General features: G+C 43.0%; 1 protein-coding gene across 2 annotated transcripts in view; it reads left to right on the top strand.

Annotated features, from left to right (window-relative positions):
- The window catches only part of B4GALT1 (beta-1,4-galactosyltransferase 1), a 48,601-nt gene extending 27,351 nt beyond the window's left edge, over positions 1-21,250 (top strand). Inside the window, exons 3-7 of one of the 2 annotated variants that reach the window (XR_014520562.1) lie at positions 8,234-8,421; positions 9,540-9,662; positions 14,389-14,493; positions 15,524-18,346; positions 18,975-21,250. Coding sequence is in view for 1 of the 2 variants with exons in the window: in XM_083481946.1 (XP_083338072.1) it covers positions 8,234-8,421; positions 9,540-9,662; positions 14,389-14,493; positions 15,524-15,659 (552 nt within the window). In the remaining variant the exon portion in view is untranslated. Of the gene's footprint in view, positions 1-8,233; positions 8,422-9,539; positions 9,663-14,388; positions 14,494-15,523 lie in introns of both variants that reach the window. The other variant, XM_083481946.1, reaches the window with a different exon arrangement.
- The last annotated feature ends 1,382 nt before the right edge of the window (positions 21,251-22,632 follow it).

The following is a 22,632-nucleotide window of genomic DNA, read 5'->3' as shown; positions in this document are numbered from 1 at the left end:
TTAAGTGGCTGGCACAGCTGCAACTGTCCCAGATATGTTGTCAAAGGGTAGCAGATGATGAAACTGGAAAAATAAATAAATCTTTCCTATGTAAATGTTCTCTTGCCCAGCTGAATGCCAGCTTTGACCTGCTTTTAATATTTACATCTTCTTGAACTGTTTCCAAGTGTTCAGTTTGTCTGTGTTACATACATGCCAGGTGGATCAGCTGATCCAAAACCACCTGACCAAACTTGGATGGACTGCAAATGTATTTTGATTCTGCAGCCTGCAGCAGAAGTTGTGTGTGTTGTGCAAACAGACAATGGCTCTGTTGCTTCTGTATGGAGTAGATGAAATTAATACGCAGCTAAATTTGGGCAACACAATTTAGGACTGTTCCTCCCCCCCCCCCCGCCCAAAAAAGGAGGAGGTCAGTGCAAGACCCAGGAGGAACCTTACTGCTGTCTTGTCTTGAAAATAGTTTTAAGATAGAGTTTTATTTTCTTGGTTCAAATCTCTCTCCTTATGTTCTGTTTCACTTCGTCAGGTTTCAGCGCTGTGTCCAACCCCACTTCTCCATTTCTTGTTACACATGAACTAGCAGATATTCTGTTTCCTACTTTGTTTTCTGTGTTGATTTTGCCTCAGGAAAGAGCCTGTCACCAATCAGCAAGCAAGTTACCCCAGAACATTTTACGGAAATAGTTCAAATTCTGACCCAAGAAACTGAACCCAGCAACCTGTATACGTTACGCAGATTTAGTAGATTTTCATACTTTCAGGTTTCCCTCCACCTTATCCCCCAAGCTCAGAGTCTTTGGTTTAAAAAAACACCCTGTACTTTGTGAAAGTGCTGTGGGGGCCAGCAAAAAATGGCAGCAAAAAAGAGGTGAACTCTCTATTGGTGAGTGCCATGACCAACCCCCCTGCCCTGCTTATCTGTATAATGCTTATTTGGGAAAAAAGGAAAATTGGAAGTGCAAACATACGTTTGCATACACATGTATGTAATTACACACACAAAATTACAACATGGTAAAAAACAATACATTGAAGAGTATTTCACCTTACATTTTAGTGAATGTATTTGTGGTTCAGAATAGCTTTTGGTTTTTTACAGTAAAATCCTCAGTATGAGTTCCGTTGAGCTTACTTTCTCAAAAAATTGTGTTTAGGGCAGCAGCCTAGAATTTTGGTAGCTTTTCATCCAGCCATTTAGTTGACATTCTACAGGAGCTTAATGGTTCTCTGAATATCTTTAACCCACCCAAACCTGTCTTTGGCAAAAATTTAACCTTGTTGCATTATAACCTTGTTGCATTTAAATAAATCATAAAGGTGTCCGTTCATTAAAGCATAATCAAGATATGGAAGTGTACAGAAGTGAAAGTTGGTTGTCTCTGGTGAGATGGCTTCTTCTTAAGTGCATGTGAAAAGGAGGAGGATGTACATGAAAGGCTTTTATATCCGAATCCTTTGCTTAAGGCACTTGGCTTGTGATTTCCTTCCTGCAATTTTTTCCCTGTGCTTATTTATTGCACTGGGGAAAGAGGTGGGGGGAGTTGGAACTAACACAATTCATTCAAAGAGGGGATTAACCACTAGAAAACAATGCCAGGGAATTTTCTGGACAATCTTGGTTTGTTATGTTTAAATTTCCCTAAAAGGAAGCGCAGTCAGCATTAAGAAACGTTTTTTAATAGTGCATTTCCAATATACAGAGAGCTTCATATACACTGAGGCAGGTAGGGGGCTTCATTAAATCCACCTAGTGACTTCACGGTTTGTTAGTTATTTTTTGTTGATTTTCAAGATAATTATACAAAACCAAACCTATCTGCTGTTACATTGGTGTAGGTGAGCACCTCATACAGTATCGTTATGTATTATATAACTAAAGGGATGTGAGACAACTGCTAAATTGTCTGTGTGCATGATCTATGACATCCATATACATTTGGCTATTTCTGGCAAAGTTATGTACATATTTTGATCCATGGTAAATTGAATAAAGTCCCACCGTACTGCACTAAAATACGTATTGTGGTTTTGCTTTACCCTGTATAAATCGTAGATTGGACGTTATCTTCTCTGAGATTACAACAGACCAAATGTTCTTATGCCAAGGTTGTATAGACAGGTTGACTAACTCCTTCCTGTGCTGCACTCTGGAATTCATGGATGAGATGAGATTTTACCTGAGGTCTTCTCAACTCCCCCTCTTAGCTGCCCACCTTAGTGGAGAAAGAAGAGAGGGCCATACAGGGATACTACTTTGGGCAGCAACCAAGTCATCTTTGTGTTTAGTTCTTCCACAATCTACATCATTTTGTTAACCCTTTTTATTTTTGTGGCCATTCAGCAAGGGGGCTGGGGACACGGAGACCCCCAGCAGCAGACAGAGCAGGAATCCATGTGTGAGGGAGCCTGGCTCGCACCTGGGGCTACAAGCCACCACCACCCCGGTCCTCCCCACGCTCCAACCCTGTAGTAAACTTCCTGTGTCCTATGCAGTTATCTTAAATGGTTTGGTAGGATCTGCTGTCTCCCACTGTACACATTTTAACATAATAATGCTCACCCAGCATATCTTAACTGTTGCATTTTTTCCTCTAAGTCACTTCTTGTGGGGGGCGGGACGCCGACACAACTAACAAATGTAGTACAGTGGTACCTCGGGTTAAGTACTTAATTCGCTCCGGAGGTCCGTTCTTAACCTGAAGCACCACTTTAGCTAATGGGGCCTCCTGCTGCCGCCACACGATTTCTGTTCTCATCCTGAGGTAAAGTTCTTTACCTGAGGTGCTATATCTGAGTTAGCGGAGTCTGTAACCTGAAGCGTATGTAACCTGAAGCACATGTAACCCAAGGTACCACTGTATATATATTCCAAGAAAGAGTCATTTGTGGTTACTTAATTACTTCATTTTTTCTTCTTCTCTGGAGGTGGGGCAGGGGTGATGGTACAGTGGTACCTCAGGTTACATACGCTTCAGGTTACAGATTCCGTTAAGAACCGTTTCAGGTTAAGAACAGACCTCCGTAAGGAATTACCGGTAAGTACTTAACCTGAGGTACCACTGTACTGTAGTAACAAATCTCTCCCCCCCCCCCCCCGTGTGGTAACCAGGCAGAAGGTTGTCCTCTCAAAATGCCTAATTATTTCTGAACTGAATGTTACTCTGCTGTTACTATTAAAAATCCTGTTCTGGAGAGTATACATTTAAATAGGCTTTAAAGAGGGTGAAGACCTAGTGATGAAAGTGATGAAAGAGAGGATGTTAAACTATAATACTTTAAATTAAATTACTTAAATGAAAATAAGGTTGGAAGGATTTGCTGAAAAAATGATTTGAACTAGAATACAAAATTGGGAGGTGTGAGGAGGTCAAGGAAATAAGTAAAGGAAGAAAGTTATGTAAAGGTTGAATCTGTTCTTTTCCTATTTTAATCGAATGTATTTTTATACCTTTTTCTTTTTTCTTTCTCTGTTATTGTTGTATTCTTTTTTGTATTTTGTATTGTTCTTTTTGCTTTTTGTAATTTTAAACTTTGAATAAATATTTTTTATATATATATATATATATATATATATATATATATATATATATATATATATATGAAGACCTAGCAATACAAATGTACTTTCACGAAAGAGAGAGTTGCAGGATTGTCACGATAAGCCTTAAAGGAGAAAAAGCCGCTGTCGTCTCTTCAGTAAGGCTTCTCCTGTCTTGCAGCCTTTTCCAATGCTAACCTTGAATGCTGGCATGAATTGTGCTTTCAGTGTTATCTGCATTGTTATCAGTGTTTTTTCTGCATGGAACGCCTGTTTGCTTGATATGAGGTAAACATAAATTGTTAGCTGGGCACACCCACCCACCCAAAAGGTGTTTATTTGGAAGCTGTGAGAAGTCTTGGAAGCTGTGGTGCTACATTTGTCCTGCTATTAGGATCTCGGATGGGTGAATAGGGCTATGTTTGAGGGGTCATTATTACAAAGCTTTTCTGTCCGTACAAGTTCAGTGCCATTTCTCATAACCCAACTGGGATTGTTGCTTTCATGAGTCTGGACTTGAGCCATGCCGATAGCAAACGGGTTGTGAGATTACGCCACCAAGGTGAACAAGTGCAAACTTGCTGGTAACACATTGTTTTGTTAAATTCATCTCCTGCCCTTCTCCTTTCTGAAGACTTGAGAAGTAACAATTTCACAGGGGAAACTATAATATAGAATATTAAATTAATTTAGCAGTTACAGTGGTGCCTCGCAAGACGAAAAGAATCCATTCTGTGATTCTCTTCGTCTAGCGGTTTTTTTGTCTTGCGAAGCAAGCCCATTGAAGGATTAGCGGAATAGCGCTATTAGCGGCTTTTAGCGGCTTATCTGCAGATCGGATCAGCTGATAAGCGGCTTAGCGGCTTAGAAAAAGGGGGGGGGACCAGCAGGAACTCGCAAGACATTGTCGTCTTGCGAAGCAAGCCCATAGGAAATTTGTTTTGCAAAGCACCTCCAAAATAGAAAACTCTTTCGTCTAGCGAGTTTTCCGTCTTGCGAGGCATTCGTCTTGCGGGGCACCACTGTACCTAGAAATGAGAGAGGCAGTGTCAGGCTGGACAGACTTTAAGCTTGCAAGGTCTACGTTGCTTTTACTTCAAACCATGAAGTCCACCCACTAGAGCCAAACACTGACTTAAAGAAACAGCCAGCATGTACTTTGAATTAAGGAGCAAGGCACCTTGGGGTCATTTCGGCCCAGGATTTTCTTTTCAGTACCAGAACTGAGTTCACAGGCCTTTACTCAAATATCCATGCTCAGTCCCGTCCCCCCAGCTTTCTCCATTTCAGTAGCCTACTTTGGTGATGGAGTTGCTTTTGTTAACCAATGGGGAGCCAGAAATCCTTTGTGATCTACTGCAAATTACCCAGAGATCTACCAGTAGATCCTGTTTTACCATTGCCACTCCAGAGAGCCACTGTCAATCAATGTGCTGAGCTAGATGGACCACATGCTCTGACTTAGTAGCCAGTTTCCTATGAGAGCCAGTGTGGTGTAGTGGTTAAGAGCGGTGGACTCGTAATCTGGTGAACCGGGTTCGCTTCCTCGCTTCCCCACACGCAGCTGCTGGGTGACCTTGGGCCAGTCACACTTCTCTGAAGTCTCTCAGCCCCACTCACCTCACAGAGTGTTTGTTGTGGGAGAGGAAGGGAAAGGAGAATGTTAGCCGCTTTGAGACTCCTGAAGGGGAGTGATAAAGCGGGATATCAAATCCAAACTCCTCTTCTTCTCTTCTTATGTGAGTAGTGGATAGAACATCAAATTCCACTTGGCCATGAGGTTTGCTCTCTTTTTGCCTTACCTACATCCACTATACAATTGTTGGGGCTAAAATGTGAGACCCCTCTAAAATGTGGTCAATTAATCTCTGTTTAACCCTAGTAAGCTGAGGACCAGGTCAGTCTCATAGCATTTATGAAAGCTATTCTGGCTTGGAATTTGCTAGACATACATAATTTTTAGAACAGTTTTCTCTACACTTTTGGAAGCAAGGCAACCCCCCTAATATACTTCTGAAATACTTGCTCATGAGAAACGTTTCTTGAATGAGCATCACATTTTAATTCTCCTTTCTTACAATTTGGCTTTTATGTTTCTATAGTAATCAAGAGCTGCTTTTTTGGGTGTGCAGTCGGCCCTGGCTTGTTTTCCTGAAGGGTTAATTAAAATAAGAGAAACGTGTGGTTTCAGCCATGTCCTATATCCTCCTTAAATTGGCAATGACACTTTTTAGTTTCGTTCATTTAAGGATTTAAGAATCCTGTAATTCTTGCCAAGTTTGTGAACAACTTCATTATATTTGAAAGTCAGAGCAGATTACAATTTAGAAACTCTGAAAACAAACTGACAATACATTATTGCAGAAACCATTTACTTATTAAAACAGCTATAAGAATAAGGTATATTTAAGAGCACCTTCAGGTATCTTTTACTCCCTTGTATTGCGTTAAAAAAACAGTATGAATGACATGAAAATTAGGGAACTCCCAAAATACAGCAGTGTTCTCCTGTCCCAATCTTTTAAAAACAAAAAACAGGCTTTTTCTTGTATTTCCTCTTATCAGTCTCCACAGGCCTTCTTGCTTATTACTTTGGTTCCAAGAATAATATCCCAGAATGAAACTGAGAACTCAGCGTCCTTTCTCTCCCGCTTCACTTCCTACGGAGAGAAGGTTTACTAGCTACCTTCTAATCTAGAAGATGCCATGTTTTATTTTGAATATGGGATCTCGTCAGGTACACAGCTAATCCTAAATCAAGGACCTCAGGGAGGTACCATTCCACATAAGATCATTTATTGTGCTCCTCAGGAGGAGTAACTCTTTTACACACATATATAAATATAGTAATAAGAGGCACAGCTTTATCAGATGTTCAGTATTTGTATTGAGTGAGATCCAAATTGCCTCCAATATCTTCCTCCTCTTCTATAGGACTAAACCCTTTTTATAGAGGTTAGGTACCACTTCTAACCTATCACTTACTGGGAGGAAATGAGTCCTTATCAATTTCCTATACAGTGGTATCTTGGTTGAAGAACAGTCCTGTTTATGAACGATTCGGTTTTCAAATTCAGCAAAATCGGAAGTAGTGTCTTGGTTTTCAAACTTTACCTTGGTCTAAGAACGGAATCTGAACATTGGAAGGGCACCGGCAGCGGGAGGCCTCTCTAGGGAAAGCACACCTCGGTTTTAGAATGGTTTCAGTTTAAGAACAGACTTCCAGAACGGATTAAGTTCGTAAACCAAGGTGCCACTGTATTAGTACAGTGGTACCTCGGTTGTCGAACAGAATCTGTTCCACAAGACCGTTCAACTTCCGAAACGTTTGACAACTGCAAAGGGCAGTTGGCAAAGTTGATGGAGAAAAAGGAAGAAAACGCAGTGGAAGCCATTCAACTTCCAAGATGCATTCGAAAATGGAAGCAATTACTTCCAGGTTTTCGGCGTTAAGGGGTTCCAAGATGCTCAAAAACCGAGATACCACTGTATAACTGTAGCTCAGCAGCCAACCAGCTCCCTAACAGGCTGATTTAAAGTACAGTGCTAGCTTTGCTGTGCTTCATGTTACCTAATTTTGTGCAAAGGAGGGGTCTGTGTGTGTGGCCTGCCCATAAGAAAGCAATAGGTCAGAGCACGTCAAGTGATATTTCCAGGCTCCTACAAAACCTTCTGGGTTAGAGTTGTTCAGTGGATCACAAACAACGGCTGGAGACAAAAATGGGGTCACCTGTGAACTTCAGGGAGAAATCAAGGCCTTGAATAAGGAAAATAAGCTTCTTATTGACATTTTAAAAAATCATAAATCTTTTCTGAAGCTGATCTCTCTCACACATGCTCCATATCCCATAAATGAGATTGGGATCTGGTGGAATCATCTGGCCGATACATTTTTTGGCATCGCTGGGGCGTACCAAAATGTAAGTGGTTTATAAGCAAGGTTCTGGAGTGAGTGGTTGCAGACCAGACAAGGTTTAGGCTTGGTTTGGGCACAGAAACTGCTTGGTCACCCTGTTTGACGACCTCCGTCAAGAGAGAGACAAGGGGAACATGTCCCTGTTAATTCTTCTTTGACCTCTCAGTGGCTTTCGATATCCTTCTGGAGCGACTGTCCAGCTAGTGCAGAATTCTGCGGCCAGGTCACAGAAGCAAGATGGTTTGAGCATATTACACCGATCCTAGTCCAACTGCACTGGCTACCTATTAGTTTCCGGGCCCAATTCAATTTACTGGTTTTGACCTATAAAGCCTTAAGTGGGTCAGGACCAGCAATCCCTCAAGGACTGCCTTTTTCCATACAAACCTATCTGGACCCTGAGATCATCTTCTGAGGCCCTTCTTTGTGTGTCTCCTCCTCAAGAGGTCCAGAGGGTGGCAACACGAGAACAGGCGTTGGAAAGCCGTGAAATTAGGGACTTGGTGCATATGCTCTCAGCCTCCCCAAGGTTTCAAGAGAGGTCTGTGTGCAATGCAAAACAAGCAAGACCCTGGAAAATGCATGCTTCTTTCGGGTTGAACCAGCTGATCATAATTTTAAGCTAAACTGAACAGAAAAACATGGTGGATGAAACGTTTGAGAGAACGTTGCCACCCACATGTCCACATTACTGCTTGTGAAGGGCCAGGCCTATAATGAATAGTAAATGTGCTTTTATTGTCTGTGCTTAATAGCCCTTCTTTTTCTTACATTAGGGTGGAGAAGCAACATTTAACCGGGCAAAGCTTCTGAACATAGGCTTCACAGAAGCTTTGAAAGAATACGATTATGACTGCTTTGTATTCAGCGATGTTGACCTAATCCCTATGGATGACAGAAATATATACAAGTGTTACAGTCAACCCAGGCACCTCTCTGTGTCGATGGATAAATTTGGATTCCGGTAAGAAATCAATTGCTAACATTTATTCGACGCTAGCAAAAAATCACATAATAATAGCATGGCTGTTAATATCAAGAGTGGATTAATGTTCGGAACCTGTATCCGTGTTGGCTTGCTCACTCTACACTTGGATTACTTATGTTCCAAAGTAGCCAACTTCGCTCTTCTCTGGAATTGCTCTACTCTCAAATCTGTGATCTGTTTGCCTAAAGTTTTTTTTTTATTTGTTTCTTTAGATACTTTACTTACTGTTCTTCAGCCAAGAGGCTCTCAGAACAGTTTATATAAAAAATAATGATGCGTTTTTAAAACAACAACAACAGTAAAACCATTTGCATTGTGGGAAGCAAGGTCTGAGGTCCATTTTAGATGTAATGGGGAAGCCTTGTTTCCCATAATATGGATGAGCTGCTGTTTTCCTTCACTCACTTCTCCTCTGGCACTTGACAGAGAAGAGGGAAAAGGGGTAAAGGCAAGATCATCACGGCTTGAACATGTAACAGGAAATTATGGTTTATTGTTGTGGCTGAATTAGGCCTGAAAATGCTTGCAGGTTATGTGTGCAACTTCATTAGGAACAAGTTTTGGAGATATCAAATGGGCTGTTGCTATATTGGTGGGAAGATATTGCCTGAAAAGTGAAGTCTTGAGGTGTGTAATGTGCTAAGTACAAAAAAAAAAAAAGAATTCTGATAACTATGCAGTTATTACGTTCTGCTGTATTTCTGATAGGGCAGAGAATGAAAACCAGTTGCCTTCATTTAGTGCAATAACGGTCCAACTTACCTGCGGTGGTGGAAGGGTTTAAGTGAATTCTGAGCTTACTACATCCTGATCTTTAGAAACATAGATTATTCTCTTTAAGGCAATCAGGATTTTGTGTGTGTGTTGAAGCACATATTTCTATGGAATTTATTGATGTTATATTTTATAATTGCTTTAATGGAAACCACCCAGAGTGGCTGGGACAACCCAGTCAGATGGGCAGGGTACAAATAATAAAAGTACTGTTCTTACTAATGCAATTATTAATACTTTTACTTACAATCGCACCAATCCTAACGTCTTGGTGATAGCAAAAACTACTTTTTTTGATGAGTTGCCTTCCTCTCTTTCAGCTTGCCTTACAATCAGTATTTTGGAGGAGTGTCTGCTTTGAGCAAGGAGCAATTCCAAAAAATCAATGGCTTTCCCAATAATTATTGGGGCTGGGGTGGTGAAGATGATGACATTTATAACAGGTAAGGCTCCTGTGTCTCCCAATTGATATAGATTTCTTTCATTGTTTAGAGAAGGAGGAGGAGGAGAGAGGGATTGCTCGTCTGGCAAACCAAAATGTTTGAATAAGCAGGACTTTCGTCATAGTGTGACACTGAATCCCATTCCTTGTGTGCACTTACTATAGGAGGCGCTTCTTAACATCCCATAGTTGACCAAGAAAGTGGCTGCTTAGAAGCATGTGCCAGGAAGTGGTGAAAGAAATACCCGCTGGCTATGTAACCTGTCCCCAGCTGCCACACCTGCCTTGCTGGCTGTGACATTAGCAAATAGCTTAACTTGTTTGTATTTCAGCTTGAACTCCAGACATTAGCCTGCAGTGGCTGGTATCCAAAGAGGGCCAGGGAATGGAGCTCCTCCATTGTTTCCCTTTTCTTCCTGGCTCGCTGTCAAACGGAGCTGGCAGAAAGCAGGAGATCCTGGGACAGTCTGGTGCTCTACGCTGCGCTGGGGTCACTGTTCTCCTTGTCTCTTTAGCACCGCTCACTAAGCTGCAGAGCAAACAAAAGTCTGTCTTCCCACTGTCAGGGTCAAGCCTTTGGCAGCCAAGTGTTTCCATTCAGGCTCTTTGAAAGCTTGCTTCCTCTTCACTAGTACTGTAGGGAAGTATGCTGTTGGTCTTTGGAAGTTCCAGGAAGTCTTTACATAGTAAGGCCAGGATGTTCACAGTGGCGTAGCGTGGGTTGTCAGCACCCGGGGCAAGGCAAGTAATTTGCGCCCCCTAACCCATGGATTTGCGCCCCCTAACCCGTGGATTTGCGCCGCCTAACCCTAACCCCCAGATGTCGCACCTGGTGCGGCCGGCCCCCCCTGCACCCCCCATGCTACGCCACTGGATGTTCATGTCTTCAGAAGAGTAGAAAAAGTGGGGAGTATGGATTGCAGGCACAACGGTATGGGAATTTTTTTTTTTTTAAGATATACTTTTTTATTAGTTTTTTTTTAACATATCATTTTCAACAGTAATTAAACATACTTTTACATCTTATTCGAATTTTTGACTTCCATCCATCCTGTCTGAAAATTTTCCAATCTAATCTCTCAGTATGCATTTCTTATTTTCCCTATTACATTTCAAACACATAACCAATATCTCTATCTTTTTCTACTTTGTAACACTTCGTATATTTCTCCTTACAAAACTTCTTGTAGTCCTACTAGCGTAATTTGTTGCTCTTCAAATAATTACAGTTGCTCTTCAAATAATTCATATACTTCTTCCAATCTTCTGTAAATCTCTGGTCCCGCAGGTTTCGAATCTTTCCTGTCATTTTGTCCAATTCTGCATAGTCCATTAATTTCGTCTGCCATTCTTCTTTCGTCGGAATTTCTTCTTGTTTCCATTTCTGGGCTAACAATACTCTTGCCGCTACAGTATGGGGATTTAAGATGCCTAAGTCTTAAATGCTTTTTTAAAAAATGTAGATGGTGTTTTAAGAATACTGTCAAAGGAAATGAATTCACTGTTTCGTTTTCTCAAAATAAAGGTTACCAGGGCTCTGGGAACCCCTGGCCAGACTTCCTTCTCTTTTAATTCTAAGTGTGCTGAGCACAGGATGTTGGAACTGTCAGAAGCCAAAGGAACTCTGAGCATGCTCAGAAGTACAGTGGTGCCTCGCAAGACGAAATTAATTCGTTCTGCAAGTCTCTTCGTCTTGCGGTTTTTTCGTCTTGCGATGCACGGTTTCCCATAGGAATGCATTGAAAATCAATTAATGCGTTCCTAGGGAAACCGCCTTCAGACCAGGTCCGGGGACAGTCTGTCCCCGGACCTCTTCTGAAGGCTGGGGGGGGGACAAGGGCTTTTCTTCCCACCCCCAGCATTTTAAAAAACCCCGGGACAGCGGAGGACTTCTCCGCTGTCCGGGCGATATTAAAATGCTGGCGGGCGGCATTTTAAAATCGCCCCGGGACAGCGGAGGACTTCTCCGCTGTCCGGGGCGATTTAAAAGCCCCTGGGAAGGCAGGCAGGGGGGACAAAGACTTTTGCCCCCCGCCAGCCTTCAGAAGAGGTCCTGGACCTCTTCTGAAGGCGGGTGGGGGGCGAAAGTCTTTGCTCCCCCCGCCTGCCTTCAAAAGCCCTCCGGGACAGGCAGGCAGGGGGGAGCAAAGACTTTCGCCCCCCGCCTGCCTTCAGAAGGTGTTCCCTCCCCCCCGCCCGGCTTCGGAGCACCGGGAGAAGCGATCTCCCCACCGCCCTTTGCTTCAAAAGAGGTCCGGGGGCAGCGCGAAGCGCTTCCCGCTGTCCCCGGATCTGGGGCTGCGGGGAGAAGATCGCTTCTCCCCGCCGCCCCTTGCTTCAAAAGAGAAGACCCGCTGTCCCCGGGGCAAGCTTCGTTTTGCAAAGCAAGCCCATAGGGAAATTCGTCTTGCGAGGCAACTCGAAAACGAAAAAACCTTTCGTTTTGCGAGTTTTTCGTCTCACGAGGCGTTCGTCTTGCGGGGTACCACTGTATCCTTATTGTATATTTTCATTTAATTTAAAGAACGGGCGTTCCAGTAATGGCAGAGGGCCGTGATGCAAAACGTTAAGCCAAATGTTAACTCGGTTAAAAGTTAAAAGCAGAGTTACAAGAGTACCTCCTTTCCCCTTTCCACTGTTGCTCAGAAACCTGCTTTTCAGCCCTGAAGCCCTTTATTGCTAGGCTGAAGACATGTTTTTAGCTACTTCTTATTTCAGTGCTCCTTAAGGTGAGCCGTTCTTGACATGAGAAGGTAAACGGCTCTTGACAATTATTAATTTAGTTAGTGCCACTTCTACCCCCCCTCACGCCCATAGCTGAAAAACACAATGTAAGCACAAAAGTTGGGGAGTTGGGAAAAGTCGTCCAACAAAACTAAAAGTCAAATGAAATGGGTTGTACGGACTAAAAGCCAGGCTGAACTGTAAGAGTTGGGGGGGCAGGCATGGAGGCTTGTAGGCAACCCAGAGCAAAAGCATCCCGACTATTGCTTAAAGGAAGAGAGACCCCAATTCCTTTTGGAAACGGTTCCATAGTTGAACTGTTCTTACCACTTCTTAAACTGCAGTACACACACTAAACACAGTGCCCCGGATGGTGACTGTGTACACACATCCGAAGCACACTTTGCCTCTCAAAGAATTCTGGGCACTGTGTTTTGTGAAGGGTTGCTGGGAACTGTGACTCTCTGAGCAGTAAACTACAGTACCCAGAATTCTTTGAGGGGGGGAGTACAGTGGTACCTCTGGATGAGAACAGGATCCGTTCCGAAGGCTTGTTCGCATCCAGAAGCGAACGCAACCCACGTCCGCGCTTCTGCGCATGCGCGGGTCGCGATTCGTCGCTTCTGCATATGCGCATGACTTCATTTTGATCGTCTGCGCATGCGCGATCAGCGAACCCCAGAAGTAACAGGCTCCGTTACTTCTGGGTCGCCGCAGTGCACAACCCGAAGATAGTTACCCCCGAGCTACTTCAACCCGAGGTATGACTGTACTTCAAATGTGTTTTAAAGGTATAGTGTCTACACAGGCAGTGTCTGACTAATGTGGAATAAACAGTAACTAATACTGCTTATGACTTGGAAACCACAGTTTTGTTAACGTGGCAGGAGCCTTTAGTGTGTGAGCAGCAACATAACTCTATACCTACCAGAAGGAGATGATAGCCACAACATTTCTGCAACAGATATCAAGGCCCTACTTCCTAGGCTCAACAATTCTCAACCTCATACAGAGTAGGAATATAAAGCAGGGGCTGGCTAGGGAGAGGCAGTTTCTGAAATCCATGGGGCCTGGTCTGGGAAGAGCTTTTGAGAACATAAAGGACATAACATTATGGAGCAGGGGACAGGCAGAGAACAGTTTGTTGAACAAAAATTGTTGTGGAAGCCTTCCAAGAGTCCTGGCACTTAATCTGTATTTCCTAATGCCGCAGCTGCCAAATATCTCTTGGATTACTAATTATGACTGGGGAAAGTTACATTAGAATTTGCATTTTTAAGAAGATATTGACTTCTTTCTGGATCAACCTTCAGCCCAATACAGTGAGGTAGTGCCATCAGAATTCACAGGGATTGAACCAGCATGTAGACAGAGTTAAAACTGATCTATATATCTCCTTTATATATCAATACAGTGGTACCAAGGGTTACATACGCTTCAGGTTACAGACTCTGCTAGCCCAGAAATAGTGCTTCAGGTTAAGAACTTTGCTTCGGGATGAGAACAGAAATCTGGCTCCAGTGGCGTGGCAGCAGCAGGAGGCCCCATTAGCTAAAGTGGTGCTTCAGGTTAAGAACAGTTTCAGGTTAAGTACGGACCTCCGGAACGAATTAAATACTTAACCCGAGGTACCACTGTATCTACTTGTGAAAGTGACTTACCTAGGGGTATTGCATAAATTACTCTGTTATAGATAATAATGAGATAAGTACTATAAACATAGCGAAATAAGTGATAACATTATTTCACCTTCATTTGATAAACTACTTTCAGCTGGACTTCTATGTTTTGTTCCATGGGCATCTTTAAAGCGGGGGTGAGGAAACTGTGGCCTTCCATATGATGTTGGACTTTATAGTACTCCTGACCATTAGCCAGACTGGCTATACCAGGGGGTGTTCAACAACACCTGGAGGGCCACAGGTTTCCCATCCCACCCCTGCTTTAAAACATGCCTGTGCTTTTATGTAACAACAGCCTCTCTATTGGTGTGCCTTTTGCAGGATTGTTTTCAAAGGCATGAGAATCTCCCGCCCAGATGCTGCAATTGGGAAATGTCGGATGATTCGCCATTCGAGAGACAACAAAAATGAGCCCAACCCACAGAGGTAGGGTCCCTTCTTCATTGCATCCTGTACAAACATTTTCAAATGGTGGTATTGGGTGGAAGCCGGTGGTCTCTCTCATTCTGCTAGCAGGCTTTATGATCTAGCAAGGCTTCCTTCAGTGGGAGGTGATTTCCTCCAATCCCCCCCCCCCCCGCAAGCTCCCATACTGTTCAGGAAGTTCCTTCAAAGCAGACCTTGGAGGCTCACAGGGGGCAGGAATTCGCAAAAAAATAAAAAAATTGCCTACCTTGATTTCTGAAAATGGTAGCCGTGACTGGGTGAAAGGAGATTTCCATCAGCATGAAGGACACCATTTTGCTGGCTCTCCTTTTCTTTAATTTAAATATCTAACAGTGAAGAGACTTGTATGGCCTGCTCATACTTAGAATTGGTTGCTGGGGGGAGCAAGGCGGGGGCTGTCTTTTTACAACGGAAAGGGTGTACAGGTGAGGGTACATAACCCTGCCATTCTCCATCTCCCTCTCCCTCTGCTCAGCAGTTCAAATATTTTCCTCTCTAGCCCAGCTCCACCTCAGCATCAGAGCTGAGCGTGGGAGAGAAAGATGCTTGAAGTGATAGTTCACAAGGAAGTAATTGGGGGTGAGGGTTCTGTTGTCCACCTTTTATGTAAGAAAGCGAAACTACTACACTTCTTTTAGATGTGAATGAAGCAGGCACACGGGTGGAAAAGTCTGCTCCCTACCATCGTGTTTACTCTGGCTTCTCGGCTCTAAGCCAGATGGAAAAGCAAGGGATTGTTTTATGCCCCTTTTCAGCCCAGAGTCCTAACTCTTCCTTGTGAAACTTGAAAGCTTGCGCCGCATCTTGAAACTATTAGCTGGTTCAATAAAATACGGTCTCCTAGATTTCTGTGTCATATCAGCACAAATGTTTATGTTAGGTTTGAGCATTCGGGACATAAAATATTTTGTTCTCTTCGTATTAGCCCGAATACCCTTTCAAGGAGGCAAAAGAAGGTTCTATTTGCAAATGGAGATTTCCCAACAGTGAATCTCTCTTGTTCTTGCAGGTTCAACAAAATTGCTCACACAAAGGAGACAATGAACTCTGATGGCTTAAACACTCTGAAATACACAGTAGAAAGAACTGAGAAATTCCCATTGTATACAAAAATCACAGTGGATATAGGATCACCAAAAAGCTAGCATGCCAGAGGTGCAACAGAAGACTTGGAGAACCCTAAACAGGGGCTGCTCATCCTATCAGAATTTTATCCCTGCTGTTTTATTACAATCAACATGAAAAAAAGGATGCCTTATTTTGCCATTCTGAGGCCTTTCAGTTGGATGGACAATTAAGAATTTTAATCTCAAAACTCTTGCTATGTGTGTCTCTCTTTTAAAGTTTAGAACTGTTTGTAGGAGTTCATAAATATGTCAATTTTTCAGGGAATAGTAGTGACATATGGGCAAAATCCACTGGGAAGTTTTGCTGTGCTAGCCCCATAAGAAGGTCCGGAAGTTGCCTGAAGGCACCATCCATCCATTCATGTGGTTCCTCTGTGCCTCACTCGGGCTTGCGCAAGAGATTTGCATCGTGGACGGTGCCCATTGCTTACTGCAATGTTCTCCACTATAAATAGCAGTAGCACAAACTTGGGAAATACTTCTGCTTTAAAATGGATGGTGTATTATGCAATTATGGGCCATTTCCCCCCATTCAATTTTAAAATTGGGTAATATTTATGAAAATTCAGTGCTGTGGTTACCGTATGAAGGACTGGAAAATGCTGCTAAAATTGTTTTTGAGTTTACCTCTTTTGATACAGCTCCCCATTCTTGCAGATAGGATTGTTCTTGTCTTCATAGCTATTGAAACACCTAAAAAGAAAAAAGAGGGAAGAGAAATAGGATTATCAAAAGGGGGGGGGGGCTTTGATTCTGTTCTGCTGGCAGAGGGAATTTTAATATCTTGGGTCTCTTTTTCCTGAAAAGTGTCTTTGCGTGACAAAAATATTTAGGCTCTGACTCCGAGAGCAAAGTTCTCAACCCAGTTATCTGTTTGACGTGGGTTTCTGGCCACCACAGGGAAAAAGCACAGTGAACTGGACTGCACAGTATTTGTTTGAATCCGAATGGATCTTTCTAGCCTCCTTGAAGTTGATCTTGAAGTCCTCCTTCTGTCTTGGGGCAAACTGAATGGTTAGAGAGATCCCAATACGCATGCTATAGTCCGGAGATCATGCAGTGCTTTCTCCCTGCAGTGAGGGAAAGAGGTAGAGGAGCAGAATGCAAGCCTGAGACTTGGGGCCAAACATATGAGTTGTGGCCCATGGATACACAAAAAGCATTCCGCGTGCATTTTGCCCTGTTAAAAATTCACTTGCTTACCTGAGTCAGTCCATCTGTGTGTTGTGTTAGCATTCCTCCTGTGAGCACACTCAGCCTCTTCTTGATCACTGGCAAACTACTGCCACACTTGAATGAATGGGCCAGGCTATTGCTCAAGGTAAGTGCTTCACAAAGCCTGAGGAGCACTGCCTTGTGTATTGGAAGGTCAGGCAACATTCACTGTGCTTCCCAGTTTGCGGTATGGGCTTGCCTCTAGAAGCACGCAAAGTAGCAGTGTGTGCAGCGCAGCCAAAGATTTCGCAAGCCAACAAAAGCCCATTTCCATTTGTAAGGCGGCGGCACCTATGCAAATAGGTAGGATTTCAGGGAAGGCGCGGCAGTAGATAGACTAAGGACCTGGGGTTCACTAAATAAACAGAAACTCTATGAAAGCACCTTATTAAGCAGTGAGTAGGAATTTGCCACTCTTTGGGGGGCGGGGGGAGGTTGGCTGCACTATGCAGCTGGGGCCTAGGCTGCCTCTGTAGTCTGTAGCAGTGGATGAACCATTGCCTTGTGATGTAACTCCCTGGCTTGAGGTCCATGGGCCTACAAAGCGTCATTGTCAATGATGCCTGTAAGTCCTTGACATTGGGGGGTTTGGAATGACTTGCATAAGTACCATTTCTTGTTTGCCTTATGCGTGTATGCTGAATTTCATATTCCTTTTTTACTGTTACAATGCAATCTGTTTCTCACTCACTGAGGAATGGCAAAAGGTCTGTAATTCTGGGTTCATAAGGTAGCCTCTCTTTTTTAAAAAAAAAAAAAAATATTTTGTCAGATACGTTTACTATTCTAAGGACTAAATACTGTATCAATGTCAAACAAAAAAAATTATTTTCTTTCTTGCAGTGTTGTATGTTAAAACGTGAAATTCGCTGTTTTTAATTTTTGCAACATGTTATTGAAAAGTTTGCAGGGGGTTGTATATAAAACCTAATAGCATGTTATCACCATCAATACAAGCTGCAGGCAAAGTCACATTTAAACCAGACTAAAAAGGGGGTTTGTGCACTTTGATTTGTATAAACCACCCTTGTGGTGCTGGTGTGCTCCTTAAAAAGGTGGCCTTTAAAGTATATTGCTTGAGGAGATAAAGACATCTCCTAAAAAATTTTCTTGAATTCTCAAAATGTCTGTCTGGGTGCCTTTGAAACTCAGGTCTTGTTTGGATGTTGTGTTTTCTCCCTGCCCTCTCTGTACTGTCTGTGTGGAGAGGTGACATGATTGCAGTGCTGTTAGGTTACAAAATTTAGAATCATAGGCTCATAGAATTGGGAGGGAACTAGATAACTTCTTCCAGAATGTCAGAATCTGTATTTATAGCATCAGGCGTCCTCAAAAGCATTCACAGGACCTTCTTAGGACTCCATAAATGAATGAGGATGGGCTTTAACTTTAGCTTTCTGCTGCACAGCCTCCTATTTCTGTGGAGGCACATAAGTCAATTCACCTCATTTTATGCCTTGTATATAGAAGCATAAACAAGGCAAAGACTTGCGACACCTTATAAAGACCAACAATTTTTATTATGCCAATAAGCTTCTTGTGGAGAGCTTCATCAGATGCAGGAAGTATAATTCTGAATTGGCAAGCAGTTTCCACGTTCCTCAGCAATCTCCCAGTATCTCCTCGGGCGACAGCAGCAGTCGCCGCTGGAATACTCACTGTTCCTCACGTCCAACCTAGTTTTAAAAGGATGGGGCCCTTAACCTGTTTTCCTGCCCTCTTGTAACCTTTGGACTTTTCCATTCCACTTCCTCAGCTGTGTTGCCAAAGGAAAGCTACCCACAAATCATCTAGACAAATTGAGATGGAGATCTGCTGCTGTCACTATAAGTTCTGCTGCTGTGGGAAGAAAATATGCTGGTGGAATTCTGTTCTGCAAAGCCAACTTGCCTGTGCTTGGAGACAGATCCTCTGCTCTGCAGTCATCTACCACGCTTCTCCAACTCATCCTCTTGCACTGAGGCTATTCAGCCATGTGAGGAACAGCAACCATAGTTTGCTGGCTGCGGCTGATGGGAGTTGTAGTCCAAAATAGCTGGAAGGAAAATATTATGGGCTTCTCTCCTCCCTCACCCCAAATCTCCATGGCTCCTCTCTCACTCTGTAAATCACAAAAAGAAGTGACTATCTAAACCAGGCAACCTTGCCTTTACTCAAGAGCAGGATCCCCCTGATCATTGGAGAGAATCTTTTTTCAAGATTAAATATCTCTGAGGGGATCTCATGCGTAGTCATTAATTTCTCTTCACAGTGAGAAGAGTTGAGGAAAGGGGGGTACAACCCTGTTCTGTGGAGAATGTTGTTCAAACAGGTCCTGAGTTTCCTAACTTGAAGAGGTTTTGACTTATTCTAATTGGATAATTAAGGGGGGGAGGAATACAAAGAATTGAGCCCTTTTTTATTTAGCTGGTAATGTGTGTGTGCGTCTTTCATTCATGCATGCATGTTGGGTTTAACTTCTTTATTTATTTCAACATACTGAGCCAAATGCTTAGCTTTTACTATTGGGCGTGTGGGAAGAGGGCAGAACAACTATATATCTGTAATTGGAAGTGTATGTCTTCCTCTCGTTTTAAATATGCCCATTTGTGTTTGGAGTTGACTGCGAACACTCTGGAATGTGCCTTAATTGAGAAGTAACCAGGGATTTATTTTTTTTAAGTCAATCAAATGTTAGGTGCATTTTGAACCAATATGTCTGTTCAGGTATTTCTTATAGTGGGTATACATCTTGTTATAGTAATTGACTTGGGTTGTTCTACAACCCTTTCACCTAAGTATTTGGGGAGGAATCCATACTGTGCATGGAGCATTTCCCTGAACCCTGATAGCAAGCAGCCCCAGAAGAAATGAGTGGGCTGGGGTCAGTTAGGGAAGCAAGAGTATTGAATGCACACACTAGCGCCACAGCCTAGCTCAGACATACTTTTTCTTTGCAGTGGTGGGTCAGTGCACCCATATATACCCAAGACATTTGCATCTGCACTATACATTCAAAGCACCATTACACTACTTGGAACAGACGGGGAGAACCCCAAGAACTGTATCACAGAATCAGAAAATTGTAGAGTTGGAAGGGACTCTGAGGATAATCTTGTCCAACCCCCTGCGATGCAAGTCCGCAGCTCTCCCATACGGGGATCGAACCTGCAATCTTGGTGTCATCAGAACCACGCTCTAACCAAACTGAACTATCCAGGCTGACTGTAGTTCAAGGGTTTGGGGAAACTAGCTCTGTGAGACCAGCACCCTTCACAAAGCTACAGTTCCCAGTCCATGTCTGTTAAAGAGGTATGATACTATTTTAAATGTATGGTGTGAATATGGTATCGTTTATGAGGAAGAAATACCAGTAATTCACTTTTCAAGTAATATGTGAACAGGCCTTGGAACCCAGCTGTATGCTTCAGTATGGTGGGTTTTTTAAAAGTTATGGAGATTAGGGCCTCCCTATTATTTTAATGTATCCAGTAGTTAAGGAAACTACAAAAAAAACCAACCAACCCATGCCTTTTGTTGAAATAACCAGTCTTTTAGCTCTGCGAGAGCTACTGGGATGCCCACCCTCCAGAAATAAAATTGCTCTTTCTGGAAATTTCTAGTCTTTCTTCCTCAGAAAGCAGGTATGTAGGTTACATATTGCAAGCTGGAAACACAATAGTTTTTAAGAGACTTAAATATTAAGCACATAAGGATCGTGCTGGATCAGGCCAGTGGTTCATCTAGTGCAGAATCCTGCTCTCACAGGATACGTGTGGGGAAAAACTAAAGCATGTTGTTTGCAAAACACTTCGCTTCCCACAGCGTATGCACATATTCTTTTTGCCCCACTGTTCTACCTGCTCAGGTCAGTTTTTTTGGGTTTGGGGAGTGATAGAGGCACCCCCCCAAAAAAAAATTTTAAAGCATGGTAAAATTGGGCAGAGCATGCACACACCTCTTTCACACTGCCTTTAACTCTCAGAATAAATTGCCATCTCTCTCTGGCTTCACTGGACTTTGGAAGGCATTTAAAAACCCTGTCCAAATCTGGTCTAGGATGTCGTTAAGGGGAGTGGGCACATTTGTACTATGCAAGCAACATTTAAGTTGCATATCATAAATAGCTTTGCTGTGTGTTTTTGTCTCTCTGTGTGAAGATGGGTGTGTGTGTGGATGTCATAGAAACCACATTGAATTACCTGAGAATACGTTTTAGCGCTCTCAGCTTCAAAGGTTTTGACAAAAGTGCCTTTAAAATATGTTCATAGCAAGGGGGGGCGTGGCAGGGGGAGGAATTGCTCCACAGAGCAGCATTTGATAAATTAGCATTGCAGTGGCTTGTTGACTTATTTTTTTGCAAGAAACTACATTAAAGACATTGTAAACAATAAAAGTTGGTGTTTTTAATTTGACGGAATGTTTCTGCTCTTATATTTTCAGTCTTTTGGTGGTTCTTCTCCCTTAGCTCCCAATCCACATATGTTAAAACATAATTTTGTTTTTAAAATTATGGAGCTTCAGAGAACATGGGGCCATGGTCAAGCACTGTTATTCAGAAGTGAATCTCCATTGGCAAACCAGTGCTTGCCGTTCCAGGATTAGCAGTTCCCATTTAAATTAAGCCCTCTACTGAAATTAAGGGAAACTATTGTAATAATTTTTTTATTAGTTTTCAGTTGCAATCCAATAATAGCCTCATTATAACAACATCAGTTTATTGTACAATTATTAATACCAATAGTTCAAATACTGAATTACATAATTAGATAAAGTGCGCCCCCCGCATGCTAAATTTAATGAATTGAAATTAAGGAAAATTCTTGTTGCCACTGCAATATGACTCTTTCTGTCACCACCTGCAGAAGTCCGTGGTCATGTATTGAGGAGTCCATGTTGCAGCTCCTTTCCCTCCCCAGCGTTGGGGCACCATTTTGGATTTTTTTTTAGAGGTAAGAGAAGATTTAACATGTTCAAAGGCCAACTCTTTAATTTTTTGAGATGAAAATGGCCAAAAATTAGTGTGCGGTGAGACCATTGCTTGTTGATTCTGTCTGTCTGGTAAAAGGTAAAAAGTAAAGGACTCCTGGACAGTTAAGTCCAGTCAAAGGCTGGAATTGCGGTGCTCATCTCGTTTTCAGGCCAAGAGGCCCGGCGTTTGTCCACAGACAGCTTTCAGAGTCATGTGGCCAGCAGGACTAAACCGCTTCTGGCACACGGAACACCGTGACGGAAACCAGAGCGCATGGAAGTGCCATTTACCTTCCCACCACAGCGATACTTAATTATCTACTTGCACTGGCATGCTTTTGAACTGCTAGGTTGGCAGGAGCTGGGACAGAGCAACGGGAGCTCATTCTTGTCAGGGGGATTCAAACCGCTGACCTTCTGATCGGCAAGCCCAAGAGGCTCTGTGGTTTAGACTACAGCACCACCCATGTCTATCTGGGGTAGTAAGATGGTCCACAAAGGGTGGTCAACTCTCTCCTTTCCACCTTCTAACCTCTCTCCTCTCATGGAATCATAGACTTGGAAGGATTATCTAGTCCAACCCCCTGCAATGCAGGAATCTCCACCAGATCGTCCATGACAGCTGACCATGCAACCTCTGCTTAAAAACCTCCAAGAAAGGAGAGTCCCCAACCTCCCAAGGGAGTCCGTTCCACTGCCTTAATAGCTCTTAGTGTCAGAACTTCCTAATGTTTAGCCGAAGTCATGGGCCACATTCCCTTGAGAAAAATCTGTTCAGGTGTTCCTGGGTCTGAGAAGGTTGGTCGCTCCTCTCCTCTGTGGGTGT

Source organism: Podarcis liolepis, assembly GCF_965112155.1.
Source record: "Podarcis liolepis genome assembly, chromosome: 17".
NCBI lineage: Eukaryota > Metazoa > Chordata > Lepidosauria > Squamata > Lacertidae > Podarcis > Podarcis liolepis.
This window is presented reverse-complemented; position numbering and strand designations above follow the sequence as displayed.